This window comes from Sinohyriopsis cumingii, chromosome 14, assembly GCF_028554795.1.
Source record: "Sinohyriopsis cumingii isolate HCF-2022 chromosome 14, ASM2855479v2, whole genome shotgun sequence".
Classification (NCBI taxonomy): domain Eukaryota; kingdom Metazoa; phylum Mollusca; class Bivalvia; order Unionida; family Unionidae; genus Sinohyriopsis; species Sinohyriopsis cumingii.
The window spans coordinates 11,775,319-11,791,864 of NC_142974.1; the positions used below are offsets into that span (position 1 = coordinate 11,775,319).

The following is a 16,546-nucleotide window of genomic DNA, read 5'->3' on the forward strand; positions in this document are numbered from 1 at the left end:
TCTGACCGAAATCAATCCATTGTACTTCGACCATCTATACAATAATCTGGAAAACACAATTTTGAAATAAAATGAAATAGCAAGCTTCTTTTAAATCTGGTCGAGTACCGAAGTAAAATTGAATCTTTCATTATGGCAATTACATATTTTTAAAATTGTTCATCAGTCAATAAATACAAAAAATGCACCACAATGTCCCACAGCTGATATTGCAAGTCAGTAAAAAATGGTCCACATTTGATAATGTAATGACAATAAATTACACTTAAAATATATAAAAATTGGGAGCGGTGTAATCTGGTTTTTATTTAAAGGATCGATTTGTTTACTGGCGGGAGGGGAAAAAACCCATATAATTACCGCACAATGTAAATATTCAGCATAACTCAATCCGGTAGGTGACGCTATCATCAAACCACAACATGAAGCAGTCACACAGTCTAAGGCCCCAGATGCGCTTGGATAAGTTGTCTCCTTCTGAGTCCTATGTGCACTGAGAAATTGCATTCTTGCGGGGAAATGTTGGGTACAGTGGAACTATTAAATATATTGATTCCTTTTAAATAAGAGAAAGCCATTCAAAACAGGAAGATCTAGTCAAATATCCAATTAACCTATCACCATAAATCAGTCGAACTATAACAGAATTGCTTGCGATGGTTCGAACTACTACGTAAATACTGGCACATTGAAGCTTGCCGATCATACATGACTAGCATGCGTGATTACCTGACTGCCATATAAAAATTAAACAAGTCATAATTTTAGCATTTTCCAAAGATTCTACCTGAAAGTTTTAGTATATACTGAAAATTATCATTAATTAGCTTGAGGGGGCGAAGAGCAAAAATGTCCTTGTGATATCTTTATTTTAAATGATATACTATGCTAATGAGTAGGCGTGGCTATTCCTGCTCTCCACAGAATATCATAAAACGAATGATCTTGAAAACCTGAACTGCAGATAATGGTATTAGCCAACAAAAAGGTTTTTCCTTTTGTAACGCCATTTTTGATTGGCTGAGAATTAAAAAACTCAGTCTCAAACTATTTGCTTAGAGGTTTATAATCTTAGGTCAGGCCAATGAAAATAATTAAATGATACATACATAACTAGTAAATAATATTCAGCCGACAAGTTACCGTTTTTCATTCTTCCATTTTAATTAAAGTTACTGTTTTGCCTATTTCTTTTTTATTTCCTTTCCTCTCCTCGTCGTAGCTGGTTGAGGGTGGTCGATAATTCTTAAATCACTGGCATTTGAAGTAATTATATAGATTTGCGTTGAATAGTAAACAAATCCCATCACAATTTGTGTTGTTTAATCGTCGAAAGCCACTAATATCTAATTTATGAGTTTTGCTCCATGTATGTAGAACAGTGAGTACAAATTACCGTTATTACATGTACCTGAGTAAACATTCCCATTATTACTTGTAATTGAGTACAATTTTCAGTTATTACTTGTAACTGAGCATAAATTCCCATTAATACTTGCAAATGAGTACAAAATTCCCGTTATTAGTTGTAACTGAGAACAAATTCTCATTATTACTTGTAACTGAGTACAAGTTCCCATTATTACTTGTAACTACAATATATGGATTTGTATTGGTATGCAATGAGAATGTGCGAGGTGTTGCATATTTATGATGGGGGGGGGGGAGGTCTTCTTCACTGCAAGATATACAGGTCAGTGTTTGTGGTTACAGACCACTTTTAAAGTATTAAGCTGGAAGTAAAACATGTTATTTTGGACTCCATTCGCATCGTGTACATCAGACTCATTGCCTAGTTTATGGGCTACATGTCTAAATTGAAATCAGCACAGAGACTCATGTGGTGTTTCAATAAGTATGCATTTTCGGTCATATGGTCAGCAATATGCTTATTTTGTAAAAGCATGCGAAGTAGCTATCGAACTGACCCATGGACGGATGGCGTCACAGACCTCGATCTGTTTTACCAGATTTAAAGGGTCGACTACCTCTGCCCAGCTCTTACTGGTATCAATGGAATTGGATACATTATTACATCAATAAACTTTTTTACACATTTAATTCCACACACACAGTCGAGTCCTTGTCTCATTAAAAAAAATATCCTACATTTGGAATTTAAGCTGCATTACGTCCAAGTAGTACGGTCATCTCATATGGACTGGCAAAAACAATCTTGCAAGGAACAGTGCGAGGGTGCAGACAGAAAAAGAAGTGGAAAGACAACATAAGGGGATTTGGAGATTCCCAAAGGGCGGTAGAGAACAAGGAAAGATAGAGAGAATTGTTGTAAAGTTATCTGTGGTGCTAAAACGACCTCTTGGATTAAGGGATTGATGATGATGATGATGATGATAGTGGTGGTGGTGGTGGTGGTGATGGTGACGACGACGACGACGATGATGATGATGATGACATCCAAGAAGGCGTCTGGCTTAAATTAAACCCTGGTGCAAAGTCAGAGGCTTTGCACATCTGCTTTGATATGATTGCATAATGAATAGCAATATATACTCATACATGGAATAGATCGAGACATTGGACCCGATAATACTGTCAAGACACATTTTAATCTAATTAATTTAATATTTTAATTGGATACATACGTCCTGGAGATTTTTCAACACATCACATTGAGAAAAGTCCATGAGTATGTATATTAATTCAAATTGACCGTACCACGTGACTGGATATCTTTCTCGGAACATGGAGAACACATTTACAACACGTACAAAAAGGCCGTCGATTATTGATCAGGTGTAAATACCTCAATCTTTCTTTCATATGTATTGAGAAGAAACGTCGAATACGATTCTACTGTAAACATAGTTTCAAAATACATGTAAATTTAAATCATTCTCATTTAAGATGAATTGGAAAAGTAAACAAAATAAGCTTTAACAAGGCGTGTAGAGGCAATTCCACGCGCAATTTACCTCAACTGTGCCAGATATTTATGTAATATATCGCAAAACTGTATGATGCTTCATAAATGTACTGAGACAGTCCACTGTAATTTTGTCCAGAGACTTAAAACACATGCATTAGTAAGATTCAACAACGCTTTTTTTTATATAGGCACATGATAATTGCATTCGAAAAGGGAGACAACTTTTTATCAAGCGCATCCGGTGGATATAGAATATTCGGAATACCTTTCACGCCTAGATATATGGTACTGGTGGACGAACCTTCGGTGTTAGCCGCCCGACATTTGTATGTACCTTCATCACGCTTCGTCACATCGTTGATAGTGATGTAATAATTTCCACATTCTCTGCCTTCAATCTGAATTTTGGAGTCATTTTCAATTACTTCGTCGTTCTTATACCATGTCAATGTCGGTTTGGGAAATCCAAGCACTTTGCACTCGAATTTCACAGTCGTTCCCTCATCGACAGTTTCCTCACCAGATAGCCGTTTGACAAATTCTGGGGCTACAAAAAAGAAGAAAGAAAAATAAGCAACATTGACGAGCATAGTGAAATGATCATACTAATTCTCATATCCATATGTCGTACCCATTCAAATGGAATACATAAATAAAAGTGTCACTTGCACATTTAAGCGGAAACTGCGATCCAAGCGAACAAATATCCTCAGGTCATTCCGTTAATCGTCACGTGATCCTAGATGGCAATCTTGCGCAGAGGTGTGGTGACTAATATTAAGCAAGAGAAATCGGAAACAACAAAGAACGCCGTGTTTGCTAGTATTCTTGCATGTGTCAAAGATCAGACAAAAGGCGATATTTCATCACTGTAGAAAGTATATTTTATTTGAGAAGATATTTTCAGGCATTTGTTATTTTTTTAACATTCAAAACGACAATGTTTTCAATAGATTTGACTAAAGCTTGTAGCTTACTAAAACTTCCATTGTACTTTCATATTTTTAGCAAAGATGTTACATCGGCATTATATAAATCAACGTGTCACGTCTTATATAAGGTTTCTTTACACTTGAAGACAAAATCGCAGTACTCGGAATACTTCGAACTCAGACACGTCCATCAGATTGATCACCATGGAGAAGCGGGAATAATGAGGCAACAATGATTACACCTGAATGTATTTAAAATACGTGGCAAGGGGGAAGGGGGATAACATGCTTGGAGAGCATAATTGCTACATTGACTAGATGATGTTTCTTACTTATCTTTCTCATATAAATATAAAATTGTCCATAAGATTGTTGCCAGCCCTTGCGGACGTTACCCCTACTTATAACTGATATAAATTAACGAGCATTACATGGTGAGCTAATTTGTGCAGTCAACACCAAATCTTTGGTCTTTTCTTGCCTTCTTACCCAGGCAGACCTCCGAAATCATAACTTTGCAACCATCTGTACCCAGGGTATCTGAGGGTGACCCAGTCACTAAGCATGGGACGTATCACCAGAAGATTACAGCTTCGTGTGCGATTAAATCATCAGCCTTGTTCAACTACCAAATTTCTCAAGATTTTTTAATTGCATGGAGTGTCTTAGCTCTTTGCGATTAAATCTGGAACTGATTCAGGAAGAAAGTACGTTGCATTTTTATATTTATTAATGTGTTAACTTATTTGTATGCATCTTAAATAAGCTGTGAGTAATGGCAAACGGATATACAGATTGCCTTTTAAATAATGCCCATTTCATGTGAATACATATTTTCAAAAATGTTGCATGGATTTTAGCAGCCAATGAGAGCAAAATGTGTTGTCTAAGGATATCAGATGGCAGCCAATCGGCCTCGTCTGGGAATCAAACCCCGTATTCCTGCATAGAACCAAAACCATTTCATAAACTTATCTTATAAATATAATTATATTATCAATTTATTATTGACTAAAAGTGTTACAAGCAGCTTTGTTGCTTTAAATTTTCTTCCGTTAAAATTGTAAATCATTCATCGTAATCTCTAACGTACATTATTGTCTTATTTTGTATAACCTGTTCTGTTGAAATTTATGTAGTTTGTATTCTAAAATTTATTTTTTGAAATCTCCTTTAAATGTTCTTTCTTCAAAGCGAAGAAATATCTATAATCATAACGCTGCCATTCTAAGAAGTCCTTATTAAAGGTCGCTGACCTTGCTTGACTCTAACAAGAACCTGGGTCGGTGGGATGCTTTTTGTGAAAGTTCTTCCGACGCTGCTGATGTAATTTGTTATGAAAGCAACTGCTTCAAAGTTCTTCTAGTTTTTCTGCCTTCGTCTAGGGTATCACCGTCGGTTGTCTAATATTGACTGAAAGCTGTATGTCAAACTTGGTCACGATTCTGTTCAGCAGCTTTTTAGATAACACTGTGTAGATGTTTCTTGACTTTTTCGGGAAGCCAAACCTGTCTGCAAAACAGCATCATTTTAAAAATCTTGAAGTATTTCATCCTTTTTGTCAAGTTTAACCTCAGTATTTTTCGTGGTGTTTTAGAAGACGTTGTTAAAAGCTTTTTCTATTTTAGTAAAAGGAGCACATCTGATTTGCAAACTGCGTCATTTATTTTCGTTTAGATCTCATTACAACCAGACATTGTTCTGTCCAATTTGGTAAATTTAGGCCTAACAGTTTATGAGAGAATGTCATTTGAAATTTTGTTTATTTTTAGTAACGGCAGCCATGTTAGTTGCTGGATCAGCATCATTTGAATAAATCTGAATGACCTTCATATAAAATTAGATTGATGGGATTTTGAAGAAGAAGAAATTGTTTTAAAATTATTTTTTAAATTTTTTAATATGGTTATGTGAGCTAGAACTAAAACAAAATGCATTAAGACGTTTTGCAAATATATTTTATTACAGCCGCAGTATTTTGTTACCTAAGTTTTTTTTTTACAAGCAATGCTTAGTTACGGAGACTATTTTTAAATGTAGATTGAATTTTAATACAGACTGCAACATATTTCAGGACCCATATTCTTTATCAACGAAAATATATTTGATATAGTTGATTTCATGACATGGAAGAATAAAAGCGTGTCTGAATTTAAAAAAAAAACAAAACAAAAAAAAACAAAACACACTTGTTATCGTATCCTTGGAGCATATCATCAAGCGTAATTTAAAGAATCTTACAATATAGTCAGTGCTGGGATATAAACTTCATAGAAATCACGAAATTAAGCTCTACAATCGGCTCTCTCTTCAACAGCTCGTGCCAGTCATTTGTTTACATCTTTCGAATCAGAACGTCTATGAAATTTGGAATTTATGTAATTTCTATCATACACAGTATGTTGCAACGATAGAATTGTAAAATCAGCAACGTACTTGGCACGAGTCATTGACGTATCGGAGAACTAAAAAAACTGTGGTGTTACGTAATTTTGTTTTCTTTGTGCGAGGTATGACGCTTATATAAGAAAATTGTCTATTTTGGAACGTATCCTGCACGTAATTTGAGTGTGTTCAATGTATTTTGGAATGTAGCATGCACGTAATCTGAGCATGTTCAGTGTATTTTGGAACGTATCCTGCACGTAATCTGAGCGTGTTCAGTGTATTTTGGAACGTATCCTGCACGTAATCTGAGCGTATTAAGCGTATTATGGAACGTACCCCGCACGTAATCTGAGCGTGTTCAGCGTATTATGGAACGTACCCCGCACGTAATCTGAGCGTGTTCAGCGTATTATGGAACGTACCCCGCACGTAATCTGAGCGTGTTCAGCGTATTATGGAACGTACCCCGCACGTAATCTGAGCGTATTCTGCGTATTATGGAACGTACCCCGCACGTAATCTGAGCGTGTTCAGCGTATTATGGAACGTATCCCGCACGTAATCTGAGCGTGCTCAGCGTATTATGGAACGTATCCTGCACGTAATCTGAGCGTGTTCAGCGTATTATGGAACGTACCCCGCACGTAATTTGAACGTACTTGATGTATTATGGAATTTATTCCGCATGGAATTGGGCGAATTCTTAGGGAACTCTCTGATTGACAAGTGTTCTTAGGCAACTCTCTGATTGATGGGTGTTCTTAATGAACTCTCAGACTGATATCAAGGTCTACTCGGAAAATGTTTACGGATGTAATTTTCTGTCATATCCTACAATTTTGATTGTGGTTTCATCGTTTTAAAGATGGTCACGAATCCACGTTATAGAAGGCCGCTCTCTGCGATCTGGGAGAGAGAAGGGATTGCTGTGACGGGAACAATTGATGAAGTTGTTCGATTCACAGCGGAAACTATTTATATTATCATGGGCAATAAATAGTTCGTTAGCTGTTTGAAATATTCTGAAGAATCACATGAAGCCCCGAAAGGTTTGTACAAGATGGAGTCCGCATTTGTTGACGGCTAATAAAAAGTAGATTGTTTTGAAATCGTTTAACAGCTATTAGCCAAATATGAAAACAGTGACCAAAGACATTCGAATGAGGATGTCACAGGTAACGAAACATGGATTTACATTTTTAACTTGACTCAAGAAAACGTGTAAATTTTTTTATTGAAGAAAAGGAGCAGGGACCACAAATCGCATGACAAGTCAGACTGTCAGTAGAGTTCCAAACACATTATTTTTTTATATACAAAAAGCCTGGTCATCCGTGTACATGAGCCTGGCTATGCTAGTGTCAGTTACATGTTTTTATGCTTCCAGAGTGGTTCCAAGAGTTGCAAAACACTACCGAACCACCCGTCCTCGCACCGATGTCCAAGCTATCGAACTATTCGAATGACAACGTACCAGCGAAAAAATCCGAAGGTTAAAAGGGTTTTCTGAACGAGCATAGCATCCAAAACGTTGTACATCCTCCCCATTTTAGATTCAAAATGATTTTATTCCGAATCCAGTTATGAAAGATTCACTAACGGCACGGCGATTTAAAAGCCTCCATGCGGTTTTGAGTGCAGTTTCCAATGTACTAATAACGATAAAGTTAATAAAGAATGTCATTTAATAATTGGATAATCTGACTGAAAACGCTTGTAGAGGTGTACTATGGTAGCTTCAGCAGTTGCTAATAAAGAGAAGTGTTCTACAGCACAATAGTATTCATAACTTTTAAATTCCCCCTCGTATATTTAACCCCGGTGTTATGATTGAAGTTGAGTTTATGATTTAAGCTAATCGAACGAGGCCTTTCATGTTCCAACTCCAATTCAAATGGTACATGATTTCAAGCTTTGGACAGAGATGCTTTTACGCAAATTCCCTTGTGAGTGAGCGAAGGCACAGTACATAACAGACGAGGCGCCAGAGGATTTAATGATAGATTGTATACCACATTTCGGCTGTATACTGCATATTAACGAATTTCCTTTTTCAGTTTCTCGGTACCGTTGGCAAACTTATATAAAAGAATATAACAGGGCACGTGCCAAATGTACATATAAGCTTGGTAAAATTTCGAGAGAAGTCATGTCACGTTATGTGGGCTGAAGTGAAATCCAACTGTTCTGACTTATTATTGTTTATTCTCTCCAAAACAAATTAAGAATTTCTTGTTTGTAAAGGTTCATTTTCATTCCTTTTAACTGCATCATATACAAGAATGTACAAGTGATACAATATCAATCGACGGTAATGAGATGCTGAAGATAGCCACTATGGCGGCCATAATAGGTGTCAGATACGCACGATTTTCATGTAGGACCAGCTGGACATGTGTCTGTCTTGCTCAACCTAGCCATTGACTGACATGAAAGAGACAACTGTGAATGGCAAAAGGAGGGATTAGGTGCACATTCATTACATCCCTGGAAGACCTATCTTGTGCTCATGACACTGGTCTTTTATTCAAGTCGGATATATATATATATATATATATATATATATATATATATATATATATATATATATATATATATATATATATACACACACAAAAAGGGGGTGCAAGAAAAGACAGTTAATTGAGAGAGACAGCCATAATGATAGGCCTGAAAGTGAACAGCAGAGAAAGAAGAAAAAAAACCACAATATAACCAAATAAATTAATGAGGATAAACCAAAAAGCCAACGATCCTATCACTGTGAATAAAGAAGCAATAGCGGAGGTAAAAGGAATATACTACCTTTGAAGTACATGTCCGAAGACAGAGACTCAGAGAGAGAAGCTGTATTCAGAATTCGCAAAACAAATCAAACTTTGTGTCTGCTGAAACACATATGGAACTCCAAACAACTTGGACTCAAGAGGAAGCTGAGAGTTTACCAAAATAATGTCACATGAGTGTTACTTAACCAATCAAAATGATGGAAACTAACATCAACATTAACACAAAAGCATGAAAACTTTCAAAACACGTGTCTGAGGAAGATTCTAGGTATCTTCTGGCAAAACAGGATCAAAATGTCAAAAGAGTGGTCGGCTTGAGAAGAAACACTCCACCCCACCCATAACTCTGCAGGCCTTCAGCAATGGTGCTCTCTCTCGTCCTAGCCTTATGCATAATTCACGACAAGAAGTGAGAGATATCACAAGAAGTCTTTTACTGAAAACCCCCAATTCACTTGACTACCCAATCAGGAGGAGTAGCAATAACAAGATGACCGCCATGTCAGCCGAATTGGACATCAGATCGGCACCATTTTCATCTAGGATCAAGTAGACATCATAACGGACAGACGGACGACGGAGAACAGATCGTCTCATAAGTCTTCTGGTCTATCACCAGCATGAGTGATTAGATCATCTTATTGCAATGCGGTTCTCATCATTAGCATGTCTTGGTGTAACATGGTCCTCTTTATGAGCATGTATTGGTGTAACATGGTCCTCGTCATGAGCATGTCTTGGTGTAACATGGTCCTCTTTATGAGCATGTATTGGTGTAACATGGTCCTCGTCATGAGCATGTCTTGGTGTAACATGATCCTCGTTGTGAGCATGTCTTGGTGTAACATGGTCCTCTTCATGAGCATGTCTTTGTGTAACATGATCCTCTTCATGAGCATGTCTTGGTGTAACATGGTCCTCGACATGAGCATGTCTTGGTGTAACATGGTCCTCGTCATAAGTATGTCTTGGTGTAACATAGTCCTCGTCATGAGCATGTCTTGGTGTAGCATGGTCCTCGTCATGAGCATGTCTTGGTGTAACATAATCCTCTTCACAAACATGTCTGTCTGATATTAAAGTCACATTTTTTGGCGAAGATATTGAGATATTCTGTGTTTCACGTATTTTAATATATTTGCACGTACATTAAACAATAAATAAATAAGCCGAAGGTTCAAAACACAAGAGAGAGAGAGAGAGAGAGAGAGAGAGAGAGAGAGAGATCAGGTTGTGAGCAGTATGTAAAAAATGAGCCGAAAGATACCGAGAATAGCAAAAGCATTAAATATCAAAACGGAAGGATTAAAGTAGCCGCCGAGATGAATTAATGCGCTCAGTCTCAACATGACGAAAATAGAATTTAAAAAGAAAACTATTGATTTTTATCATCAGCTAAAAATCTACTGTATATACAATTTACCGAATCCTCACATTTCTTAGAGAGATACATTTTTGGAACTAAACCTTTTTGTTTTCTATACATAGCCATTTTTATGCGGAGATGCCACCAAACAATACAACATAAATGGATAATCATCAGAGAGAGAGATATGTGTGCAGAATTACAAGAGATAGACAACTCAGCTGCAGCAACAGAGGTATTCAAGGCACAATCTCACCGGCAGTCTAGCCTATCCACTACCACCCTCGACCACATACCCCTGTCCCCGGGTAATCTCTCACAATGTCAGATCTTGGCTGCCACTCCTGGAATCCCGACCATATTCTTACAGTATTATTCATGTTCGCATTAAATTTAATTCACTTTTTACGGACAATTAAAAGAACAATTATCAAACTTCCGCTGTTCAAAACTTGCTGGGCTAAAACGAGTCCTGTTAAATCGTGCATTACATGTTATACGGCTTTGTATAAACGGCACCTAGAGACACGTGTATAGAATATAAACATTTTTAAATTATTCTTTAACTGTTCAAGCTTATAATGGGCATAAATACGACTGATTCTTTATTTTGCATCACGCTATTACTATTGTACACAAGGTTTGCAAGTATTTGTTGAGATTGTATTAATTTTTATACCACATAATTGCAATTTTGTGGCGATTCCGGCAAGATTTGAAAATCAGTTATTAAAAAATAAAATAAGTGAAACGTTTTAATGAAAACGAAAACATGTTTCCGATGTAGTCAACAGTTTGCATATTTGGGCTATATACAAAACGTCGCTCGGTTGTTTTCGAACAAGTTGCATATTTTGTAATTAAATAGTCATATCTGACAGGTAATGAATGTGCGTAACGTCATTACAGTGCACGTCAAACGTCAAACAAATTAGGGCTCCTGATTGTTGCACACCTTAAGACTATTGACATAGGGACCTTATCCGTTGGCGGCCCACAAGCTGTTGTGTTATGTAATACTGTGAAATAACACGCTGTGCAGTAATTTACACTAGGAAACAACAAAACCTAAGGCATAGATCTAATATCCTTGTGTTGGTTCTATCCTACCCACAAATATAATAAAGATTATTGTAATCTAGTGTATGCATTAGCCAAGAACTTACCAGTCCATCTCAATGTACTCGGAGTCGCGAGCTAATTAAATTCACTATACATATAATTAACACCGTGTGTAATTAATCAAGTGTCAGTTTCACATATCAATCAACCGGTCATGTAGATTCCAGGGTCATGCAACCAATTATACTCCATTAAAGAATAATTTCCCTCGATAACACGTAATTTTAAGCTAAACCTAATAGAACTCCCATTAAAGTCCAGTCTGTCTTTAAGGGCTATTTATAACGCACAATTCAGAATAGGTGGGTGGGAGATGGTACTCTTTGAAGATATGCCTAATAATTACGGTAATTGTGATGTCCAATTTCTTAGAACTGTGTATACTGCAAGATTTAGCCGTGAGTGTGTGAAAGAATAATAACCTATTATACAATAAATTCCATAAAGTTTTGTCCACAGATTTGATGCCGGGTATAAAAATATGAGAACGTGCATAGTGCAAATGACATGCCACTGAGAGCTGTTGATAATCCATTTAGTGGCATGGAGAGGTGGATTTTGTATATGTTGGCAACTAAAATGTATTCCAGTCTGTGATAAACAACCATGACAATAGTTCTTAAAAAATACGTGGTAATGTCTGTATTTGCCTTAAGCAGCCTTTTATGATGAATACAATAACACAAATGTTATAATAATAATAATAATAATAATAATAATGACACAGGCTTTTGTCCCAGATATTATGATAATCCCCAAAAATGAACAGTTTGGAATAAATTCATATTCTCTGCTCACATGTTATTCTGTACATGCTGTACCTACTGTACATGCTCTACCTATATATTCAACCACAACTGGAAATTTAGTTTTCTATACTTATTAATCAATCTTGAGTTTAAATCTCTGACCATTTTCTTGGTATTCCTTAATGGCTTCAATGTACATGTACAAAACGTAAGACTTTGGTCTAATATTTCCCTTTTATGTAACCACCGTCCACATTCAGCTGCCCCCTTGTTTTCTGCTTTCTAAAGCACCCCATGTCTTTGAAATGTCTACACTGTACAACGATAAAGATTAATGTAACCAGTGCTCAAATGTCATACACAACGACAGAACATAAATAACTACTATTTATCACACATACAGAAAAATGTCACTAAATCATCACCAATATGTGCATTACTACTTGTCCAAACAACTGTTTTCTCTTTCCCTATACAGGGCCTTTCGACACACTTTAGAATCCACAATAGAAAAGCATACGGATATATACATGTTCGCATGTTATATTCACCGCAACTAAACTTGTTGCTTTATACGCAGTTTAACATTAACGATTAATGACAGTCGCAACATCCAACAGAACTGAAGGAAGTACCTTCTTCCAAAGTATGTAAAGGCTTGTATATCTTACCCGATCAGCTTGATTTTGTTGAAAGCTGTCATTTTCTTAACTGGAATCACACTCTTTTTTTTTGTTGCGATAAGTGCCTTCTCTCACACTTGTGGAAACACAAGCCATATATGCAATCGCTCTCATATTTATAAGCAAATTTAAAATACATCCCATTTATGCATACGTATAAAGTATATGTAAGGTAAATAGTCAAAATACATCCCATTTATGCATACATATAAGGTATATCGAGGGTAAGTAGTCAAATACAGCCCATTTACGCATACATATAAGGTATTTGCAGGGTAAGTAGTCAAAATACATCCCATTTACGCATACATATAAGGTATTTGCAGGGTAAGTAGTCAAAATACATCCCATTTACGCATAAATATAAGGTATTTGCAGGGTAAGTAGTCAAAATACATCCTATTTATGCATACATATAAGGTATTTGCAGGGTAAGTAGTCAAAATACATCCCATTTACGCATACATATAAGGTATTTGCAGGGTAAGTAGTCAAAATACATCCCATTTACGCATACATATAAGGTATTTGTTGGGTAAGTAGTCAAAATACATCCCATTTATGCATAAATATAAGGTATTTGCAGGGTAAGTAGTCAAAATACATCCCATTTACGCATAAATATAAGGTATTTGCAGGGTAAGTAGTCAAAATACATCCTATTTATGCATACATATAAGGTATTTGCAGCGTAAGTAGTCAAAATACATCCCATTTACGCATACATATAAGGTATTTGCAGGGTAAGTAGTCAAAATACATCCTATTTACGCATACATATAAGGTATTTGTAGGGTAAGTAGTCAAAATACATCCCATTTACGCATACATATAAGGTATATCTAGGGTAAGTAGCTAATGGCAAGTACTTTCCGTTATCTTTTGACGGGTATTAAGAACAAGGATATATGAAGATTTAAACTATGGGGGATTAATATTCAGAGAAAGAATATGGTGAAAAATGTGGTGAACGAAATGAGGAAAAGAAGTAAAAATGCGAGCAAGCAGATAAGTCGTTTCACAATATGCATTTCAGGAAAGTTTCGGAATTTTCTTCCTTATTATCTGTACCGATCACAACCGTACTTACAATATGGAAAATGTTATGCCATCGGATTACAGGTATGTGTGTAATATGACTCAGTAAAGGGACCGGGCTGATTGCTAGAAGACCAATACAACATCCCTCATTATGACATCTTGATGTTTGCCACGTGTATATAAAACATGTAATGCTGGTTGCATCGTGCCTCATTCATCAAGATAATACCAATGCAATAGCTCAATGCTATATCAATGCCATGGTCTGTTACGTATTGGATCGTATAGCTCACATAAGTATATTTTTTGCAAACTAGATTGTCCGTGAACATTTAAATTGAATAAATTACAACATTTCACTTATTACGTTCTATATTCAATATTTGGCTATACCACACCCACTCACCCTTATGCTCATTCACATTATCATTGCCCTAGACATTACAAGCAATTAAAGTTTCATGTCCGGATTTGCATGAACACAGTTATTATAGAACTTTTTCCATTTCTAAATAGAATATTGCTTTGTGTTGCCTAATATTTCAAAGCTGCATTCTCTTGAATAAAAAAATGGAGATATTTTCATGCCGTTATCTTCTGGCCCTCCCGATAAACTGAAGGATAAATAGTTTGATCACTGAGCACGCTTGATACAAGGAAAAGAAAAGGGAGGAATCAGACAAGGAACATAAAAAGTCGGGGAAGATGATATAGCTTTTATGCAAAGTTATGCATTTTCCAGTGGTTTCGTCAGTGTGTTAATAAAGCATAGCGCGGTGGCCACGACCACAGTATCATAGTATATGCGTCTGGTATCCTTTGATTATAAGAGAAAAGACGAAACTTCGCAAACAAATTCACTGAAATAAAGCAACCGGACACAGATAACTTGTATGTGCACATATTGCTGGAAAAATATTATCCCGGTGCACAGTTTCGATACCGTGATGGGACATAAAACTGTACACAGCCACCGGATAATAAACTTGAAGGGTGGCTAAGTAAAGAAACAACGCGCTCTCACAGTAAAGGCATCGCCATAAGATGATTTGTACCCAACCTAAAACTTGGTCTACCTATAAAACTGTTGTAGACCTAATTGAAATTAGACCATCCTCTCTACACACTGCATGTTACGACTTAGGGAAAGAGACTAGTTATCAAAACCGCAAGTTACTGGATGAAAATTGTACTATGTTTAGACAACAACACAAGGTTTACCTGAAAATTAAAGAAGCCAAGCTAAATGATCTTTCTGGATTCTGGTGGTAAGGTCACCACTGTTAGGCGCTGCAAAGAACCCGCATCACAATCCGAGTTAAAAATATGATCTGGGGAGGAAACAATATTTTTACCTAACAGGACACAGATACGAGTTTTGTCATAATGTAATCATATGTGTATCTAGCAAAGATCACGTGTAAAAATTCGGCCCGCATATCTTTACTGTGTGACAACAATGTAGCTTCGTATTTCCTATTTTGGCATTTCTGTAAAGAAAGTAGCTTCGTGATTAATTGAAAAAGTATATCGAATAACTGGCTTTGAGTCAAATTATAAATAATATAATAAACAAAGCTCTACTGTTCATCTGATACGAGCTTTTCTACCAGGTGCTGGCGCCAACACGAAAAACACTTGTTGAATAAATACAAGTTACACGCAGTCATCTGTTCTTCTACGGAATGGACCGTGCGCACACGTTAGCTTTAATTCTGAATTTCGGCAAGGTAAAGATAAACATGTCTGTTTTATATTTGTATGTGCCACAACATCCGTTACCATGGAAACCACAGCTATCGAGCAACGGTACCAATATAATCTCGGAATAGAAGTATATACACTGGAACAAAGTCTGTCTGGTTGGTTCAGAGTACTTTATGACTAGAAATTCTGAAGATCTGTGTAATAGTTGTTGGGAGGTTTAAGTCTTTTAAACCAGTCTGATGCTTTTGTAGATATTTGGGAGATTGCTGAAGAGATAGCCATGTGTGTGTGTGTGTGTGTGTGTGTGTGTGTGTGTTTCCATGGTCTTTCATCGAGGTATTGTAGTTTCCTTATTCTGTTTATGTGATTCGCTTTCTGTCTTAAATGGAGGATTGGGATGTTGAGTCCCCCCCCCCATTGCTATCTTTCTGTAGCGTGTATTTGCTAAGTTTGTCTACCTTATTATTCCAGATGAATTTGTATACGATTTTCTCATTTTCCTAATGTGGTACATTTCGAAATCAAATGACGTAGAATTCGTACCATATGTTACTGTATAGTAAGTTGTGTATACAAAATCACAAACACAGTCATGGAATACAGATCGTACAAAGAATTTATGGAACCTAGAAGAGGAAAAAATATGCCAATATCTACACAACTAATACAACAAAGAACACAAAGCACACATTGAATACTTACACCCTAACATAAACTGGAAACCAATATGTGAGAAATGGAGGAAATCAAATCAAACAAAACCCAACCAAAACTATTCCTATATTTGCATGACGCATGGTGGACGGAGGAAAAAGCTTTCTTTCGTGGACTGATTCCATCTATACCGCCATGCGTATTATGCAGGAAATCAAATGACAC

At 36.5% G+C, this 16,546-nt stretch overlaps 1 protein-coding gene across 4 annotated transcripts in view; it reads right to left on the reverse strand.

The window, feature by feature from the left end:
* LOC149783252 (contactin-5-like) overlaps positions 1-16,546 on the reverse strand; it is a 95,769-nt gene that overhangs the window by 51,218 nt on the left and 28,005 nt on the right. For 3 of the 4 annotated variants that reach the window (XM_089931469.1, XM_089931470.1, XM_089931471.1), the window contains exon 2: positions 3,156-3,437. In XM_089931469.1, the coding sequence (XP_089787595.1) occupies positions 3,156-3,437 (282 nt within the window). The remainder of the gene's footprint in view (positions 1-3,155; positions 3,438-16,546) is intronic. The other variant, XM_089931468.1, reaches the window with a different exon arrangement.